Source organism: Mandrillus leucophaeus, unplaced genomic scaffold, assembly GCF_000951045.1.
Source record: "Mandrillus leucophaeus isolate KB7577 unplaced genomic scaffold, Mleu.le_1.0 Scaffold17, whole genome shotgun sequence".
NCBI lineage: Eukaryota > Metazoa > Chordata > Mammalia > Primates > Cercopithecidae > Mandrillus > Mandrillus leucophaeus.
In genome coordinates this window covers 931,103-950,433 of record NW_012101698.1, presented here as the reverse complement: position 1 = coordinate 950,433, position 19,331 = coordinate 931,103, and the positions used below count along the sequence as shown (strand labels likewise).

At 35.5% G+C, this 19,331-nt stretch overlaps 1 protein-coding gene across 2 annotated transcripts in view; it reads right to left on the bottom strand.

Annotated features, from left to right (window-relative positions):
* The window catches only part of NFAT5 (nuclear factor of activated T-cells 5, tonicity-responsive), a 149,825-nt gene that overhangs the window by 42,279 nt on the left and 88,215 nt on the right, over positions 1–19,331 (bottom strand). For both annotated transcript variants that reach the window (XM_011976699.1, XM_011976697.1), the window contains 3 exons: positions 10,429–10,987; positions 4,202–4,394; positions 1,855–2,045 (listed from right to left, as the gene is read on the bottom strand). In XM_011976699.1, coding sequence (XP_011832089.1) covers positions 1,855–2,045; positions 4,202–4,394; positions 10,429–10,987 — 943 coding nt within the window. The remainder of the gene's footprint in view (positions 1–1,854; positions 2,046–4,201; positions 4,395–10,428; positions 10,988–19,331) is intronic.

Below are 19,331 nucleotides of genomic sequence, written 5' to 3'. Positions count from 1 at the left end.
TTGGCCAGGCTGGTCTTGAACTCCTGACCTCATGATCCACCCACCTTGGCCTCCCAAAGTGCTCGGATTACAGGCGTGAGCCACTGTGTCCAGCCCCCCCTTTTTTTTTTTTTAATAATTTTCAAAAGTTACAAGTTAAAAAATATTAATGAGGCCAGGCGCGGTGGCTCACGCCTGTAATCCCAGCACTTTGGGAGCCTGAGGTGGGTGATTTGAGGTCAGGAGTTCGAGACCAGCTTGACCTACATAGTGAAACCCCATCTCTACTAAAATACAAAAATTAGCCAGGTATGGTGGTGGGCGCCTGTAATCCCAGCTACTCGGGAGGCTGAGGGAGGAGAATCGCTTGAACCCAGGAGGTGGAGGTTGCAGTGAGCTGAGATCATGCCACTACATTGCTTGGGCAACAAAGCACAACTCCCTCTCCAAAAAAAAAATTTACAAAATATTTCTCAAAATGTCTTTTTTCCAACTAACCTTTTACCAGTCTATTTAAAATGGCTTTCAAAAAGAAACTGAAAACCAAGTAAAGTCTTTAGCAACTATCCAATACACAAATAATTACAACATAGGTCTACCCCATACAAATATATTTCCTGCTGTTATGGTTCAGTTTTACAACTGAAGGTCCTTTACGCAAGGCTTAAGGAAAAATAATTTTTAAAACTTAAATGTGCAAGATGAAAAACACATAATCTAAATCTAAAGATATATATTTTTTAAATACAGGAAAATAACAACCTATGGTGAATTTAAACCAGCAATACGCGTTTCACATCAAGATGGAATAAGGCACTTCATAGCCTCTGCTGAACAGTTTCTTGGCCGGGTGCAGTGCATTACAGGCTCACGCCTGTAATCCCAGCACTTTGGGAGGTCAAGGTGGGTGGATTACCTGAGGTCAGGAGTTGGAGACCAGCCTGGCCAAGATGGTGAAACCCTGACTCTACTAAAAATACAAAAATTATCCGGCGGGGCAGTGGCAGGTGCCTGTAATCCCAGCTACTTGGGAGGCTGAAGTAGGGAGAATCACTTGAACCTGGGAGGCAAAGGTTGCAGTGAACCGAGATAGCACCACTGCACTCCAGCCAGGGCGATAGATGGAGACTCTGTCTCAAAAAAAAAAAAAAAAAAAAAAAAAGGTTTCTAAACCAAACATTAAGAAGGTGGAATTCAGGAAAACAAATCAAATCGTAGTTTTTATTTTCAATGTTACTATTATAAACCCAAAAAAGTAAGTCTTTGGCCAGCTTTCAACTTGGCTTTGATATCCCTGCCTTTACCGTGGGAATTCTTTTTTTTTTTTTTTGAGACGAAGTTTCACTTTGTTGCCTAGCTTGGAGGGCAGTGGCACAATTTCGGCTCACTGCAAACTCCACCTCCTGGGTTCAAGCGATTCTCCTGCCTCAGCCTCCCAAGTAGCTGGGATTACAAGTGTGCGCCACCAAGCCCTGTCTCTTATACACATCTAGATGTGTATAAGAGACAGGATTACAGGCATGTGTCACTACGCCCAGCTAATTTTTGTACTTTCAGTAGAGACAGGGTTTCGCCATGTTGGCCAGGCTGGTCTCTAACTCCTGACCTCAGGTGATCCACCAGCGTCACACTCCAAAAGTGCTGGGATTACAGGCATGAGCCACTGCACCTGGTCCAACCATAGGAATTCTTTAGCAAAGGGTAAAAGAGTTAATTTTAACCCACAACCATTCTGAAGTAGTGTCTTTTTTTATTCATAATATTTAAAACATTTTAATAAAATACTCAAAATCTTCTGTACGTTAGAAACTGAACAATTCTCCTGCCTAACACAAGAGCGTAATATATAATGAAAAATTCTTACTAAGTACTTACGCCAGTGTCATGTTGTTGCTAGGATCAAGGCCGACTTCTATAACAGTAGTGCCTTCAATGTCCACTTCTTTGCAAGGAGTTGTATTTCGTCCAGTTACCCTGCAGGCCTGATAAAATCCATGTGGTTTCACTCGTCCAGAGTCGTTGCCCACAAACACTTGCAACACTACAGGTTCATTATGGCCTTCCAGCTGAAACAAGAAAACATGCAACAGAAACACTAATTAGCATTTCAAATAATCTAATTATAAAATCAAATATTTAAGACCAAATCCTATACTTGTAACTGAATTACATTTAAAAATATTTAAATCTTCAAGAAAAACAGAGGTAAAACATTTTCATAAAAGAGTTGGCTAAATTCCTGAAATAAGTCATAGTTTTAATTCTGTAATAACCATACTTAAATTATAAATGTAGATGTTAGATGATAAATTACCATTTATAATTTATTTGTACAAGCAGATGAGAATGAATACACAGTACTTTAGGTAGCATTTGGGTTGCTCAGGACCTACCACCATAACAATGGAAAAACTCACGAAACTGTTAGTGGCATCATCATCATCATCAAATGAGAGTACATATACCATATTTTTATTCTACTAAAGCTACTTGAGTAGAAAAGTATGAGTGCAGCTATATGAATAACAAGGAAATGAAGCTGATTTTCATGGACTAGATACATACATATAACATCATTAAATCCTGGGATAAAACATTATGGTCTGAGAGATTGCTAGTTCAAACGGGGATCTATGGCTCATTACAGGTCTCTAGCAAGCCTTCATAAATTAAATTATAATTTGTATGCTGAAAAATAAATAAATATTTAAAATAGCATTTGGGAACAAATGTTTCCAATCCTGATTCTTGATAAGGCTTATAGTTAAACATTGAGGCCGCTAATATAGAATGCAGAAAATCACAAAGTAAATTGTACAATGCATGCCAAACGAAGTGCTTAAAAAATTCACACATGCCTTACAGCTGTATCTCTACAAAATGGTATCATAATGAGGAAAATAAGCAAACCCCAGTCAAATTGCTGGTCAGCAGAACCTAGAACAGTGCCTGGCACATGGAAGAGTGCAGTACTTGTTGAATGAATGACTAAACAAATTTTTAAGGTCAATTCATTCCCTATCATAGTTAAGCAATTAATCTAACAATACTTCTAACTAGACAAAACATAAAGTCAGGGCAATTAGGTTAAACGTAATGACCAAACTACCAAAATATCTGGCTAGACAAATATTTACACAAAGCATAACATAAATTTCTCACTTGCCTGTTACCTGTCCTGGGTTTGAAGGATTGGGTGTGGGTTAAGGCAGTAAGTAGTGAAGAAGGGTAGGCTTGATACTGTACACATGACTATTAACCAACCTTATAAATGGTGGCAGACACGTTTCCTGATTGATCCAGAGAGTTTCAATCATAATTTCATTCAAGTATAAAATGAAAGGCAGTCCACCTCTACTCCTAACTTAAAATACTGTTTAAGTAATATATTTATACAAATTGTATTTAATAAGAATTTACCATGTGACTAGCCAAAATTCCTCCCTATTTAGTCTTTTGCAAGCGGTAGGGACACTTGTTAAGTCTTCTCCCCATTCTCCCATTTTTTTGAGGTTTGTCTTCAAAGACAAATATTCTTTATAACAAGATATCCTAGGTGTTAAGTCCCTTTTAACTTTTAGTCTCAACTTTTAAAAAAATTAAGACTCAATTGATATCCCATTTCTTTTTTTTCCCTCATTTCCTTCTTTCCCCCTGTACTTGAGTGGATGCAAATAATATCCCATTTCTTAAACCAAAGCCTTAAGTATTAATCAATTCTTTTCTCAGTCCAATAGTCTTGATTACTTAACCATCTCAAAAACCTTATTTTCAAAGTTCTCAGTAATTTCTACTATATTTCTTTGAATTCACTTTAATATTTCTTCCTCCAAGGTGGGAGGATCACTTGAGATCAGGAGTTCGAGACCAGTCTCACCAACATGGTGAAATCCAGACTCTACTAAAAATACAAAAATTAGCTGGGCCTGGTGGCACACACCTGTGGGTCCCAGCTACTCAGGTGGCTGAGGCATGATTACTTGCACCGGGGGACAGAGGCTGCAGTGAGCTGAGACTGCACCATTGCACTCCAGCCTGGGTGACAGAGTGAGACTGTCTCAAAACAACAACAAAAATTCTTTCTAAATATAAAGTTTGAGATGAATGTAATTCAAATATCAAATATGAGGGAAGAAAATTCAAGATTTGAAAATATTTTACTTTTCAGGACATATTCCCCTTTACATTTTAACTAAAATTCAAATGAAAATAAAGTAAATACCTTTACTGTAGGAAAGCCTTGCTGTGTTCTATCTTTTACTGAGCCGCGGCTGCCCTCAGTCAGGTACCGAGCTCGATGCTGTGTCTCAGGTTGCACAACTATCTTCAGCTCCTTTCCCTCACTTTTAACAGGATATTGTCCACACAACATAGGGCTCTTCTTTACTCCAGTTCCTTTTTGGTTTTCCAATGTTCTGAGAAATCAGAGCACAACATGGAGAAAGTATCAAAAAGAGTTTTTTGATTAAAAAAAAAAAAAAGCAGCCATCTAAGACAAAGGAAGAAACAGAACTGGCAATAATAGTAAAAACAACTATTTAGCTTGCTGGCAAAATAAAATATGGCCTAAGGGAAGATACATGAGCAAAGTATCTTTAAAAAGATTTTGTAAAAAAGTTTACTATATGATGCAAAAATAAAAGAAAGTACGTTTGACAGAAAAGAAAATGAACATATATGAGTGGTAGGAGGAAGGGAGGAAGACTGACTGCAATAAACTGAAACTAATACAAAAGAATAGTTAATGTCACTATAACCTTTCACACTGTACTTCAGTCAAAATAAGATTTAAAAATTCCATGTATGCATTCCATATATAAATTCTAAATTTTATATAAAGCTATAAGATTAACTACTGTTATTTTTTAATTGCAAAGTAAAAGAAAAAAAGTGAGGGTAGCAAAAGCAAAAATCAAACCCCCAAAAACCCTACATACCCCCATACAAAATGGCCTACAAACCAAATGAAGGTATATGTAGCTTATTCTTTTGGGTTTCCTTCTCAGTAAATCAAACTGAAGAAATTATATAAAAAATTAGTGATTCAATTTTTATGGGGAAATTAGCTTTACTCTAAACAATCTTTTCTAGAAGTGTGATTTTTCAGATTATTTTTATTTGTGATTAGTTAAGTAATTAAAGCTCTCAATAAAAATTTTACAATCTGGGCTTGACAGCACCAGCATTCTACCTTTTTTTTTATTTTTTGAGACGGAGTTTTACTCTGTCACCCAGGCTGGAGTACAGTGGCACAATCTCAGCTCACTGTAACCTCTGCTTCCTGGGTTCAAGTGATTCTCCTGCCTCAGCCTCCCAAGTAGCTGGGATTACAGGCGTGTGCCACCACACCTGTTTTTATATTTTTATTAGAGATGGGGTTTCACCATGTTGTCCAGGCTGGTCTTGAACTCCTGACCTCAGGTGATCTGCCCACCTTGGCCTCCCAAAGTACTGGGATTACAAGCGTGAGCCACTGCGCCTGGCCCTTATTGTTTTTAGTTATGCTTTTAACATTTATTTATAACGCATTTGCTATGTGGAATATATGTTCAAAGGAAAACAGTATCCCAAATGGTGGTTATGACTTCAGGCGAACACATTTAATCTGTAAAATAGTTGAAGCACTGCAAATACATAATAAAAATAAGTAAAAACAATATTGCTAGTTATCTTTCCTTCTGAGCAATGGAGCGGTGGCTCACACCTGTAATTCCAGCACTTTGGGAGGCCAAGGCGGGTAGATCACCTGAGGTCAGGAGTTCGAGGCCACCCTGGCCAACATGGTGAAACCCCATCTCTACTAAAACTACAAAAAATTAGCCAGTGGCAGATGCCTGTAATCCCATCTACTCTGGAGGTTGAGGCAGGAGAATCACTTGAACCCAGGAGGTGCAGGTTGCAGGGAGCCCAGATTGTGCCATTGTACTCCAGCCTGGTCAACAAGAGCAAAACTCCATCTCAAAAAACAAAAAAACAACAAAAAAACAAAATTCACCTATGTTTTTAAATAAAGTCAGGGTCATAGCTTTCTCTGTGACCCTCCTAGTCCTAAATTTTGACTCACATCAAAGATCCAGGAGCCAGATGACTGTGAAGAAAAATCTCCTCTAAAAGCAACCAGATCCCAGTAGGAATATTATGACTTCAAACACAGAGGAGCTAAGCAGGCTTAAACCTGGCTCTAATGTTTACCCCTCTAGCTGTAACCAAGTTGTTGCCTCAATCATCAAGAACAAAGTGAGAAAGGCACTATCTTCAATGGAAATGGGGACTAGGTTGAATTGTTGGCTAAGAAAGGGGCAAAAGAATGGAACAAAGAAGGACTGAAACTAGCACAGGAATTCAGTAAGACTGATAGATAAGAGGAAGAGTTCTCAAGGCGCAATACTATGCTTAATCATCTTCATATTCCCTGAACCTGATACAGTTCCTGAAACATAACAGGTGCTGAAGAAATCTTTGTTGATGAAGGCAAATAATAAGAAGAAAGGGACAAAGAAAGGAAAGCAGAGAGATAAAGGAGCTTCTGTAATATTAAGATGAGAAAGACCTAAGATGAGAAAGGTCCTAAATGGACAAGGAATGCCATTCGTGCAAGTTTGACTTAAGTAGGTCAAAGATTACTTGTGCAAGTCATTTAAAAGGCCCTGGAAGAATAAATTCTATGAACATAAGTATCAAGTTGAAGCTGGAACAATGAGCAATAAACCCTGTTGTTCTTTTCATCATCCTGGGTACAGATTCAAACATTTGGTCTAACTAGTGTGCAGTTCCTCACACATGAAAGTCTATGATATTTTGTTTTATACTAATCTTAAAGTAAAAATATTCATTTATTGAAATGATGTAGAAATATCCCCCCGATACACATACAAAGAGATGAAAAAAAAATACTGCAAAACGATAATAGCAGGTTTACTGAGTGACTAGATTATGGGGTTTTCTTGTATTTTTCAAATACTTGTAATTCATATCTATTAATTTTATAATAGAAAAGGGAAAATTTTAGTTTGAAATATAAGGAAAATTCATACAGCATATTAACTTGGCAAGACATGTTTTTATAGTCACGCTAGTCAAGCTAATATTTATAAGGGCAAATAAATGAAAATGAGTTTTACTCGTCTAGCAAAACAAATGATCTCACTTGGGATGAAGACTATTGACTAAGTATACACATTATGGCTTAAAAAAGAATGTCATATGTAATTAAGCAATTTCTAAAATGGTACTTTAGAATTCCTTAAAACTATTTTCTAAAATGTAAAAATGGAATACATACATATTGAGATGTATAGACATGTAAAATCATGAAAACATCCACTAACACTTAGAAACATAGTCAAGTTACTAATTTTTAAGGCATGATGGCTTCAGAAAAAATAAAGTAGCAGTCAGTTACATGGGATTTTTACCATGTAAAATTCAAAAAGGAAAATCCACCATCATGGCATATTCTATTCACAAGTCTTAAAATGACATTCTAATTTATGTGTGCTGCATAATCCTTCTGGTGGCCTATGTCAAAAAAAATAATTTTCACTACAAAAAGCCTAAAATAGGTTTCACATCCAGATGACATCATATCTTAACTTATAGAAATATCTAGAAGAGACATGGGGCAACTGATACTCAGGACATTTAGTTGAAAAATTTAAGAATGATATGGCTAGGAATATTCAAATACTAAGCTTTTCTGTAAAAAAAAAAAAAAAAAAAGGTTTTATTCTTTTTTTCTTTTTTTTTTTTTGAGATAGAGTTTCGCTCTTGTTGCCCAGGTTGGAGTGCAATGGCGTGATCTCGGCTCACCATAACCTCTGCCTCCCGGGTTCAAGTGATTCTCCTGCCTCAGCCTCCCGAGTAGCTGGGATTACAGGCATGCACCACCATGCCCGGCTAATTTTGTATTTTTAGTAGAGACGGAGTTTCTACATATTGGTCAGGTGGGTCTCGAACTCCCAACCTCAGGTGATCCGCCTGCCTAAGCCTCCCAAAGTGCTGGGATTACAGGCGTGAGCCACTGCGCCCAGCCAAGTTTTATTCTCTTATTAGACTCTAACATTTTAGTCATATAAAAATGCTATTTTCATCTACAAGCTATCAGATTTCTATGTGGTATCTTGAAGATCAATAAACTGCTGTATATATTTTAAACTACATTTTCTAAATACTTAGTATGATATAAATTGTAATTTTATGGCACATTAGATCTAAGGTTATATTCTTATCTCTCAAAACATTTTAAGATTTTTTTCACTGTTGAAGAATACAGGCTTTTAGCTTGACATGCTCTGAAAAATTATTTTTAAGGCCTATTTTTCTATATATTCAGGTATGATTTCATCCTTTCCTCAATATAGTTGTTATAAATTCCAATTTTAAACTTCTTCCATCATTTCCATATACTAATTTTAAATTTTTTTTAATTACCTAAGAAGCTGGACACTTCTTCTGCTTGATGCAGTTTCTGCTCCATGAATTATTTCATGAAAGAGACTGTCTTGACCAATTATACTTTCCCTGGGTAACCTCAAATCATTTCTAAGATACAGCTATCATACAAACGTAGAAGCAGAAAAGATGAAGGTCAAGATATTTAATTAGCAACTGCAAATCACTGTGTTTATTAGTCATAAGTAAAAATTCTATTTGCTCTAAATTTGAACTTTCAACATTCATTTTGAGATAAAAATGAAAATTTATCTTCCACAACTTTATATTAAAGACTTTCTCCACTAAAGCATAAATAAACACACATACATAATTAAATGATATTCATGAGCCTTTTAGATCTGTGCTACTATCACAGTTACTTTTAAGTATTTACCTCCTGTATTCATTACATTTCAGAGCCTTATTTTATAAGTAATAGTTCTACAAATATTACGTTCTGAAATTCTTGACTTTATTAAATGGCAACATTTTAGGAAAGACTATATCTTGTTTTCTTTTAGGTAATTTACTAATCTGGACTTTCTAAAACTGAAAAGCATTTAAATATTCATTTTCATTTAACTACATCACCCCAAAGGAAGTAAAGAAGCAGTGTAGAGTAATTATTGCTTAAAGGGTAGATATTACTTTTTAAAACGTACTGAGGGAGTGCTTAAGGGCAAGTTTAATATACATTAAGAATATTCTCTATAATATTCAACTGGATTTTTAACTGAAAAAAGATTAGTGATGTCATCAAGTAGTAAACCAATCTAAAGCTTCCTGACCACTTTTTGTGTAAAACTGAAATTGTAGGAGATCCTGGGTCCTAGCGAGTTAAATTTTAACAAATTATTTTGAATGTACTATAGAAAAATCTAATTTAAAAGTCTAGCAATTAAATATTACAATAAAATTACTAAAGGAATTAAAAATAAGTCATACTAGTCTGCATTATAGCAGTGAATATTCTGTAACATAGCTATTGAACTATATTAGTGGGTAGTGTGACTGACAGAGATGAAAGAAAATTCAAACATGTACCATGATCCTGTTTCATCACCCTCTAAAGAAGTAACCCAGAATCACAGAAAAAAAATGAGTGATTTAAAAAAAATATTGAATCTGCACAATCAGTGTATTAGTATCAAAGGAAAAAAGCTTATGATACATGAATCTAAATGATGAGAATCAAACTATCAATTGAGTTTTTTCTTGTTTTCATCAATTAAAGAGAAAAAAATTTAAGTCTAAAATCTTCTAAAAAATGTAAACCATATGAGGACACAATGTGAAAGAGAACACAGCTCTTAGTGACTGAGTTGTTTTTGATAGAGTCGTTACATTGCTAGTTATTTCTATGAGGAAATATATATATAGAGACATACATTTTTTTTTTTCTTTTTTTTTTGAGATGGACTTTCGCTCTTGTCGCCCAGGCTGGAGTGCAGTGGCATGATCTCGGCTCACTGCAGCCTCCACCTCCCAGGTTCAAGCGATTCTTCTGCCTCAGCCTCCCGAGTAGCTAGGGTTACAGGCATGTGCCACAATGCCCAGCTAATTTTTTTTGTATTTTTAGTAGAGATGGGGTTTCACCATGTTGGTCAGGCTGGTCTCGAACTCTTGACCTCAGGTGATCCGCCTGCCTGGGCCTCCCAAAGTGCTGGGATTACAGGCGTGAGCCACCACGCCTGGCTGAGTAAAAATATTTTCAAGTCCTTTTAAAATATAAATTCATTTGAAATTTAAGTTATTTCAAAACAGATTATTTTCATTTTCTACTACCTAACTATACTGGTAATAAGATATCTATTGCTAGAATCTATGATTATTTTATTTTCTAGCTAGTAAAAGTTGGTAATTTTAAGTTAAAATTTTCAGGTATTTCAATGATAAAATTAGCACTGTTGCTTTATATGCAAACTTGAGCTGAGCAATTAGGAAAAATTGGGAATGTTTTTTTGTTTGTTTGTTTTGCATAATGGTGATAGAATTTTAAAAAATGTGAATACCAACCCATTTCCCGCTTTTGAGTTGCCTTTGTTGTCCGTGGTAAGCTGAGAAAGCACATAGTGAGGTGCTTTGGCACTGTCGGCATCAAATATATCCATATTAGATTCTTCACAATCTCGTCGTTTGACCCCCGGCCTCTGCTTTGGATTTCGTTTTCGTGATTTACGAGGTACCTCAGTGTTATCATTGTAGGAACTGGTGCTCATGTTACTGAAGTTGGAGGGGGAATCCTCCATCCACATACTGCAGCTCTGCTCAGATTCCAATCCACACCCCTCATCCTGGCAGGACATCCGACTGTTATCCAGCAAGTCCTCAGGTGGTGGTGAGATGTACAAGACTGTGTGCCTCTTCGGTGTTGATGGATGCTGCTGAACTGTGTTACCGGTTAACTGCTTTTCACTTACCCCTCTGTTACTTACCCCCACGGCTGAGGAGCAGCTCTCCACTTGCATAGCCTTGCTGTCGGTGACTGAGGTAGAATAAATGGTAGGGCTGGAAGAGGTGGTAAAGGAGCTGCAAGCACCGCCCATGGAGGAAGAGGAGGGAGCTGAAGAAGCATCTGCAGTGTACAATTCAAGAGTAAATACACTATACATGTTTTCACCTATGCTGGCTAGCAGTCCCATTGAAAATGTGATTTGTGAACTGATTGTTTTTCCCCAAAATGAATAGTCAGAATTTGGTTACGTTTTAGAATACAAATGCTTCAAGCAATATAAGGCCTAAGAGATGCAATTTTTAAAAATGCCCAAATAGCATTATTTTACTTGTGTTACAATCAATAGATTTTTTAAATCTCATTTAATGTTTTAAGCTGTAAAGCAAAAATAAAGCTTTTATTGCCTCAGCTGGACATTCTATTGAATTTTAATCATTTAAAGTAATAAAGAAAACCCCAATATGAAATATATGCTTGTGGTCCACATTCAATGCCAATTAAATAATTCATTATAGAATTTGAAAAGTGGGACTGTGCTTAGCCACAAAATATTAAAATAAGTTTCTAACCTATGAAGCAGAGAACTACAGGTCATTTTTAATGCAGACACTCCCTGCTTCAGAGGCAAATCCTGGAATAAAAATATGAGAAAATAAATGAGAAAAGAGCTGCTGATTATTCCAGATATCAATTATAAAATGAGAAATAAATAGAAAAAATATATAATCAACTGAATTGGAGGCAAAATGGAACTGGTATTGTCACTATGATTTGTTGTAAAATCTAGGAGAATCAAGATGAAAAAGGTTTGATTTGGAACATTCTGGGTTGTAGAAGATAGACAAGTTAATCATTGGGTCTCCAGAAGCTGGAAGTGGTAGTTCAAAACCATAAGCTCTAAAATAAATCCATCCTTTATGACATAATGAAAAGCAAATGACGAACTGATTAATGGATGGATTTCTCTTATAAAGTACTTGATTATATGCTTGACAATTGGTTAGAGCTGTTTATTTTCTCTCTTTTTAAAGGGCCTGGTTGATTGTGACTAATAAGGGAATTTTCCAATATAAGAACAATGGTAAATTTTACTGGCTTAAGTCTAACAGAAAATAGTTAAGCATAAAAATCTCTGGAGAGCATCAGAATTAATTTTTTTTATAAAACTATTTATCTATTATGCCTAGCAAGAAATATTTAAGTAGATCTTTTCAGCATGTGTGGCAACTGGCAGAAGAGCTCACTGAAAATACTACTACTTTAGCCCTTAACAGCATAACCTCAGAGGTGCATTGATTGCTAAGGTTGGAAGTTCTCATGACTAACATTTTAGATATCATTTTATCTTGTTCACAATATGGAAAGGTTTGTCATCATATACACACACAAAAATAAAAATAGGTAACGTGACAGACAAAGATATGTTTCAATCTAAAATTAATTTGTATCTATGATCAAGTATGCCACTGTTTTAAAGTGTATAATAAAACTGTGATGTGCAGTTATTGGAACTGCAACATACACATGAATTGTAATATAAAGAGCAAAATGTAAGAATGTCAATCTTTACGTAATTAAAAGCCAAGTGCCAAAGATCTGTTTTTTTAATCGAAAACATGTATTTAAAATACACCTAAATTATTTGAATGAACTATATCCACCCAGAATTCTTCATTGCTGTCAAGGCTAAAGAGCACAGTAATTAATATTAGTCATCAAGAATATGATCTACATAATGCCACATGGAAAGATTTTTCCCAACTACTGTAAGTGAAGGAGCCTAAAGAAATTAGATGATACCAGTTCCATTTTCCAGTATGTATCCTTGTCAAATGCAGTAGCTGAAATTGGAAAATTCAGTCACTTTAAACTGCATTCCAATTTAAAGGAAAACTTATCAATTTTGTATCATGCATTAATGCAATGTTTTCTTAGTAAATAAATATTTTAAAAGGTTTGTAAAAACTACAAAATCTATATGCTAATGTCAGTGACAGTTTAGGAGCTGATTTGTAGCCACTTTGAGTTTAAATATAATTTTTTTCCCTGTCTTTTGAAAAATACTACAGAATTCATTTTAGAAAAAATAGAAAAGGTATTACATCTAACATTCCTCCGTCTGTTCCAACTATTGGCAAAAACAAAACTAATTTTTTGTGTACTTATGAGCCTACGTTCTTCATTTTCAGAGATATACAAGTATGCAGCATACAAGTATGCAGCATGCAATATTTGCAGTGGAACACACAAAACATGAATGCTGTGAACTTATATTTCTATAAAGCAGCTTTCTCCCACTCACCCTTTTTAAATCTAAGGATCATGCACATGAGAATGTAGAGTATGAACATCTCAGGGATCCCTGTTCATGACAGATGGAAAGTACAGGTGAAAAGCAATCATGAACCCAAAAGCAAGTTATATGGTATTATGAATTTAATATGCACGATATAACCTTGTCTTGTTCTCTGAGGTAAAAAAATTTATATTGCAAATCTTATCAAATATCAAAACCGTAATGATTATAAAACCCAACTGATTTAACAGTCATACATAAGTGTGTGTTCTGGGATAAGTATGCCAAACTGTGATACCATATCCTACACAAATTTAAATATTCTACACATTTTCCATGGACAGCTAACACACGATTATGTGTGCACAACTGCCAGATTGATCCTGGGTATACTTATTAAAGAAAAAGCACAAAATTATGACACTGAAAATATTAACTCTGTCAGAAGAGAACAGTAAGCATCTTTTAACTGAAAATTACTTTTTAAAGTGTACCTCAATTGCAAAGATTCCACTCTTTTTAAGACAAATGAAATAATTTTTTTTAAAACTATAAAACCTTTTTTTTAAAGGCAGGGTCTCGCTCTGTTGCCCAGGTTACAGTGCAGTGGCATGATCATGGCTCACTGCAGCCTTGACCTCCTGAGCTCAAGCAATCCTCCTGCCTCAGCTTCCAAAGTAACTGAGACTACAGGCACACAACACCATGCATGGCTACTTTTTAAAATATTTGTAGAGACAAGGTTTTGTCATGCTGCCCAGGCTGGTCTCAAATTCTTGGGCTCAAGCAATCCTCCAGCTTTGGCCTCCCAAAGTATTGGGATTACAAGCATGAGCCACCACACCCAGCCTAAAATTTTTTACAATGGTACTACTGATACTCTGATGATGATAATGATGTATAAAATCTTTCATATCAAAACATTACATTCTGGTTAGCAAGAGATCTGAGTGAATTAATTAATAATGCCAGGTGAGGTAGTAAAGTGGAGGGTAAGAACTGTGAGCACCTTGAAAGCATTGACAATATGTTTCTCATCTTAGATCCTCCCAACACCTATCATAGTGCCCACATTGTAATAAAATTCAAATTTATTAAATTGATTTATGGGAAGCCAAAAATTTGGTACGTATTTTGAGTTACATTAAATTTAAGCTGGCAAATAAATGTAGGTTGAAGAATAAAAGAATTTACTACTCAAAGTACTTAGATATATATTACTACGATAGCATTATTTGATACAGGGAAAATACTAAGAGTCTAGGGGTAACCATTTGATATCTCTACCAAGAGTACTCTAGTAATTTTATTTCTTTAAATTATAAATAAGCCAAATTACCTACTTCTATATCCATAAATTTAACATGAAAAAATCCTTAATATCCTATTAAAATATAAATACATAAAATAACGATATCCGAACATGTTAAATTTCTAATGCTAATTAGTCATTTCCAAGCATTCTCAGAAAAGTGCTAACAAATCCTCCTGGGAATATTGTAAATGTACTTAATACATCTATAAAGACCTTTCACTGGATTAGTGCACTGCATTACTAAATAAAATATCAAAAAAGACCTAGTCACTGCATTACTAAATAAAATATCAAAAAAAAGCTTGATATTCTATAGAACTAAAGTGTGAGAGCAATTCTGACCTGTCTATGTATTCTTTTTTTTTTTGAGAGGGACTCTCGCTCTGTTGCCCAGGTTGGAGTACAGTGGCACAATCTCGGCTCACTGGAACTTCCGCCTCCCAGGTTTCAAGTGATTCTCCCACCTTAGCCTCCTGAGTAGCTGGGATTACAAGTGCCCACCACCACGCCCAGCTAATTTTTATATTTTAGTAGAGATGGGGTTTCATCATGTTGGCCAGGGTGGTCTCGAACTCCTGACCTCAAGTCATCTGCCCACCTCGGCCTCCTGAAGTGCTGAGATTACAGGTTTGAGCCATGGTGCATGGCCATATGAATAAATTTTATTGATTTTTTTTCTTTTATGAAGGAATTATCTTTGAACCTATAGTCTAACTTATATAGAATACTTTTCTTTTTTCTTCTTTCTTCCTTTTTTTTTTTTTGAGACACAGTCTTGCTCTGTTGAGGCTGGAGTGCAATGGCACTATCTTGGCTCACCGCAACCTCCGCCTCCCGGGTTCAAACAATTCTCCTGCCTCAGTCTCCTGAGTAGCTGGGACTACAGGCGCCCGCCACCACGCCCAGCTAATTTTTGTATTTTTAGTAGAGACAGGGTTTCACCATATTGGCTAGGCTGGTCTTGAACTCCTGACCTTGTGTTCCGCTCGCCTCAGCCTCCCAAAGTGCTGGGATCACAGGTGTGAGCCACCGCACCTGGGTGAGAATAATTTTACTTTTTCTAAAGCATTTTCTGTGACCACAGAAAACACAACAAACTAAAGGAAAAATTAATAGACCATTCTATAATTTACTCATATAAATTTATAATGTCAGATTATTTAAAATAGAATTTTATAATTTGAAAGAGAAAGGTAAGTGTCATATGTAAAGTATCCTGTATTTAAGTCTATATGCCACTATTAGCAGTAGCCAATTATCAGACCAAATGCCAGTAATGATGGTGAACTTGAATTGTGTATATGGCTTCTTTTAAGAATTGATGGAAACTATAAATACTCAAAAATAGTAGAGATTTAAAGACTGGCAGATATTAAATAATATCTACATGGAATATGGATATCGCAGAATCTGTAATTTAATAACAGATGAAAAAGGATTTTATTTTGTTTTCTTTTTTTTTCTTTGTTGAGACAGTCTTGCTCTGTTGCCCAGGCTGGAGTGCAGGGGCACAATCACAACTCACTGCAGCCTCAACCTCCTGGGCTCAAGCGATCATTCCACCTCAGCCTACTGAAGAGCTAGGACTGCAGGTGTGCGCCACCATATCTGGCTAATTTTTGTATTTTTTGTAGAGATAGGGTTTCACCATGTTGCCCAGGCTGGTTTTGAACTCCTAGGCTCAAGCAATCCTCCCACCTCAGCCTCCCAAAGTCCTGGGATTACAGGAGTGAGGCACCATGCCCAGCCTGAAAAAAGATTTTAAATGGTACTATTTATAGAAACCCAAGTATACTTTATATACTCCTTGCTTAAACTGTATTTTAAACTTAAGAACTATCAGTTCTAGATTTGTCAACCAGAAATTATTTTAACTACCATAATATATTACTGCTTAAAATATCATAAAAAAGATATAATACTTTATATGGAACTAACAAAACTTTTAATAGAAAGCTTTGAAATTAGAAATATTTGCTGAAGTTCTCAAAAGAAAGAAATACCTTTCATTGATTTAAAATATATGACAGAAATGATATTTAACTTCCAAGCTTCCAAGATTAAAATTTGATCCCTAACATTTGAATATGTACATATTTTATAATTTTTCAACATCTGTACAAAATTAATTGAGTTTTCTAAAAAAGCCACTTAAAAAAAGGCCATAAAATTTTGCAAGTGTGCTAAGTGAACAAATAGTGGAACAAAGAAGGAATAAATTATTGACTATTCAGAAAATAATCATTTTTAAAAAATTGAGTATTTGGAAACAATTTCCTCTTTTTTTGAGATGGAGTCTTGCTCTGCTGCCCAGGCTGGAATGCAGTGGCGCAATCTCAGCTCACTGCAACCTCTGCCTCACAGGTACAAGCGATTCTCCTGCCTCAGCCTCCCGAGTAGCTAGGACTACAGGGGCCCGCCACCACGCCTGGCTAACTTTTGCATTTTTAGCAGAGACGGGTTTCACCATGTTGGCCAGGCTGGTCTCAAACTCCTGACCTTGTGTTCTGCCCGCCTTGGCCACCCAAAGTGCCGGGATTACAGGCGTGAGCCATTGAGCCCAGTCTTTTTTTTTTTTAAGACGGAGTTTCGTTCTTGTTGCCCTGGCTGGAATGCAATGGCATGATTTTGGCTCACTGCAACCTCTCTACCTCCTGGATTCAAGCGATTCTCCTGCCTCAGCCACCGAGTAGTTGGGATTATAGGCATGCACCACCACGCCCAGCTAATTCTGTATTTTTAGTAGAGACAGGGTTTCCCCATGTTGGTCAGGCTGGTCTTGAATTCCTAACCTCAGCTGATCCGCCTGCCTCAGCCTCCCATAGTGCTGGGATTACAGGCGTGAACCACTGTGCCTGGCCAGAAACTATTTCTGATCTAAAACACAAATTGTTCAACCTTAGTTATTTATTCTTAAGCATTATATTTTTCTTACTGGTAACAATGACCAATTCTGAATTTCTTATCTGATAAAAGTCACCACATACAAGGACATATTTTCAGATTAAAGAAGAAAGATATTCAGAAAAAAAAATTGTAAGCCCAACACTCATGTTGCCAAGAGATTGAAATATCTAGAACACACAAAGTGGCTGCAAACCTGCTTTGTCAACACCTTACATGCCAACCTTCATTTTCTACTTTTCTTCTTCTTCTAATATTAATGTAAAGTTTAAAACTTTACAAAAAGTTTTAGTTTCAATCAGTATCAATCCAGTATTTAGAAACAAACAAACAAACAAAAAAAAAGTAAGAAAGGAAGAAAGAAAGGAAGAGAGAAAGAGAGAAGGAAAGACTTATGAAGAAGTCTGAAAACGAGACCGACCTATACCCTGGGTGAGATTGGATGGGTTAAGTGTCTCTGGTACTATTTGTCTTCACTATTGACAGACACTGTCACACAACCCACCACACGATGCCTGTCTCTGAATGGCGAAGCTAGAATGCAAGTTAAGTGTATTAATAGAAAAAACAACTAGCATCCCAGCATACAAAATAAGCATTCCAGATTATTAAAAAAAACAAAAATTGTAGGGTTGATCATTTAATTTACATGATTAAAACAGTTTCAATCTCCCATTTGTACTTTTCCCACCCAACATATGTTTACATGTTAAAATAAGCAATGTTTCAAAAGAAACTTCAAAAAATTTAATCATTAAGCTCTGAAAGCATGTGGGGAAATTTCTTAGACAAAATTTTTGTTAACTCTTATTCACCAATTTGTTCTGTTTATAGATGCTCTCTAATCCATAAGCCAGAATTATCTCTTTCAGGTGTTTTTCAGGCTGTTCCCTTACCCAAACTCTTTTGAAGCGTGGAAGAAGATATGTTCTGAGCAATGCACTTACTCTGCAAAAAAATCTATATTTTAGCAGCAAAATAACCTTTTCATTTTTCAGATCACATTGACTCCTACATACTTCTTTACACTCCCCTTAAAAAATATACCAATTTATACTTTTAATGATATATGCTACTTTGTATAATATGTTTGATCATAGAGGCTCTATTTCTTGAAATAACGAGCACTACTGCTGAAGCTGAAGGGTTTGTTACTGACTTATTGCAGATATCTTTTTCTTCTCCATCCATCAAATTGCCACTCAGGGTTCTAATATTATAAAACAATTACTCTCCAGTTTTTAATCTGAATTCTCCTTAAATAATTATTTCTACCTTATCAGAGTACCATTAATATACTCATATAACATTTACTAAAGAGTGCTCCCTGAAAAATAAAATGCTTATCCTGAAACTTAGAGCAATGTTTTAAATGTATTTTTTGTTCTATTCAAACAAAAATTTTTTCTATTCAAACAAAAATTCAACCCAAAGGATCTAAGCACAGTGCATAAAACATGTACTAGATGTGCACATTAAATAATTTGATTTTTAAGTTTATTTAAAATTTTTTCCTAATGGAAGAAAAAGATGTTTTCCATCATCCAATGATTTAAGTACTACTGGATAGCATCACTTGTCAATACTGAATGAAGAGACTAAAACATAGATATAATCTTCTATCTCAAATAATTTAAACACAAAAGGGAATAATTATGCTAGCTGACAGCTACATTTATTACAGTGCCAAATATACCAGAAAGTACAGGCTAAAAAGAGAGAGAGAGACAGGGACAAATACTGTACTACTGAAAGATAATGTCACTTTATGATAAAAACAGAGTATCACTAAACTTCAAAATGAGAGAAAAAAACAGTTCCAAGGGATGTTGTCTGAAGGACACTTCAATACTCTACAATACATTTTAAATAGTTTAGATTAAAAAACAAAGGCATTTCTGCCAATTCTACTCCAACGCTTTTGCTTTTTTTTTTTTTTTTTTTTTTTT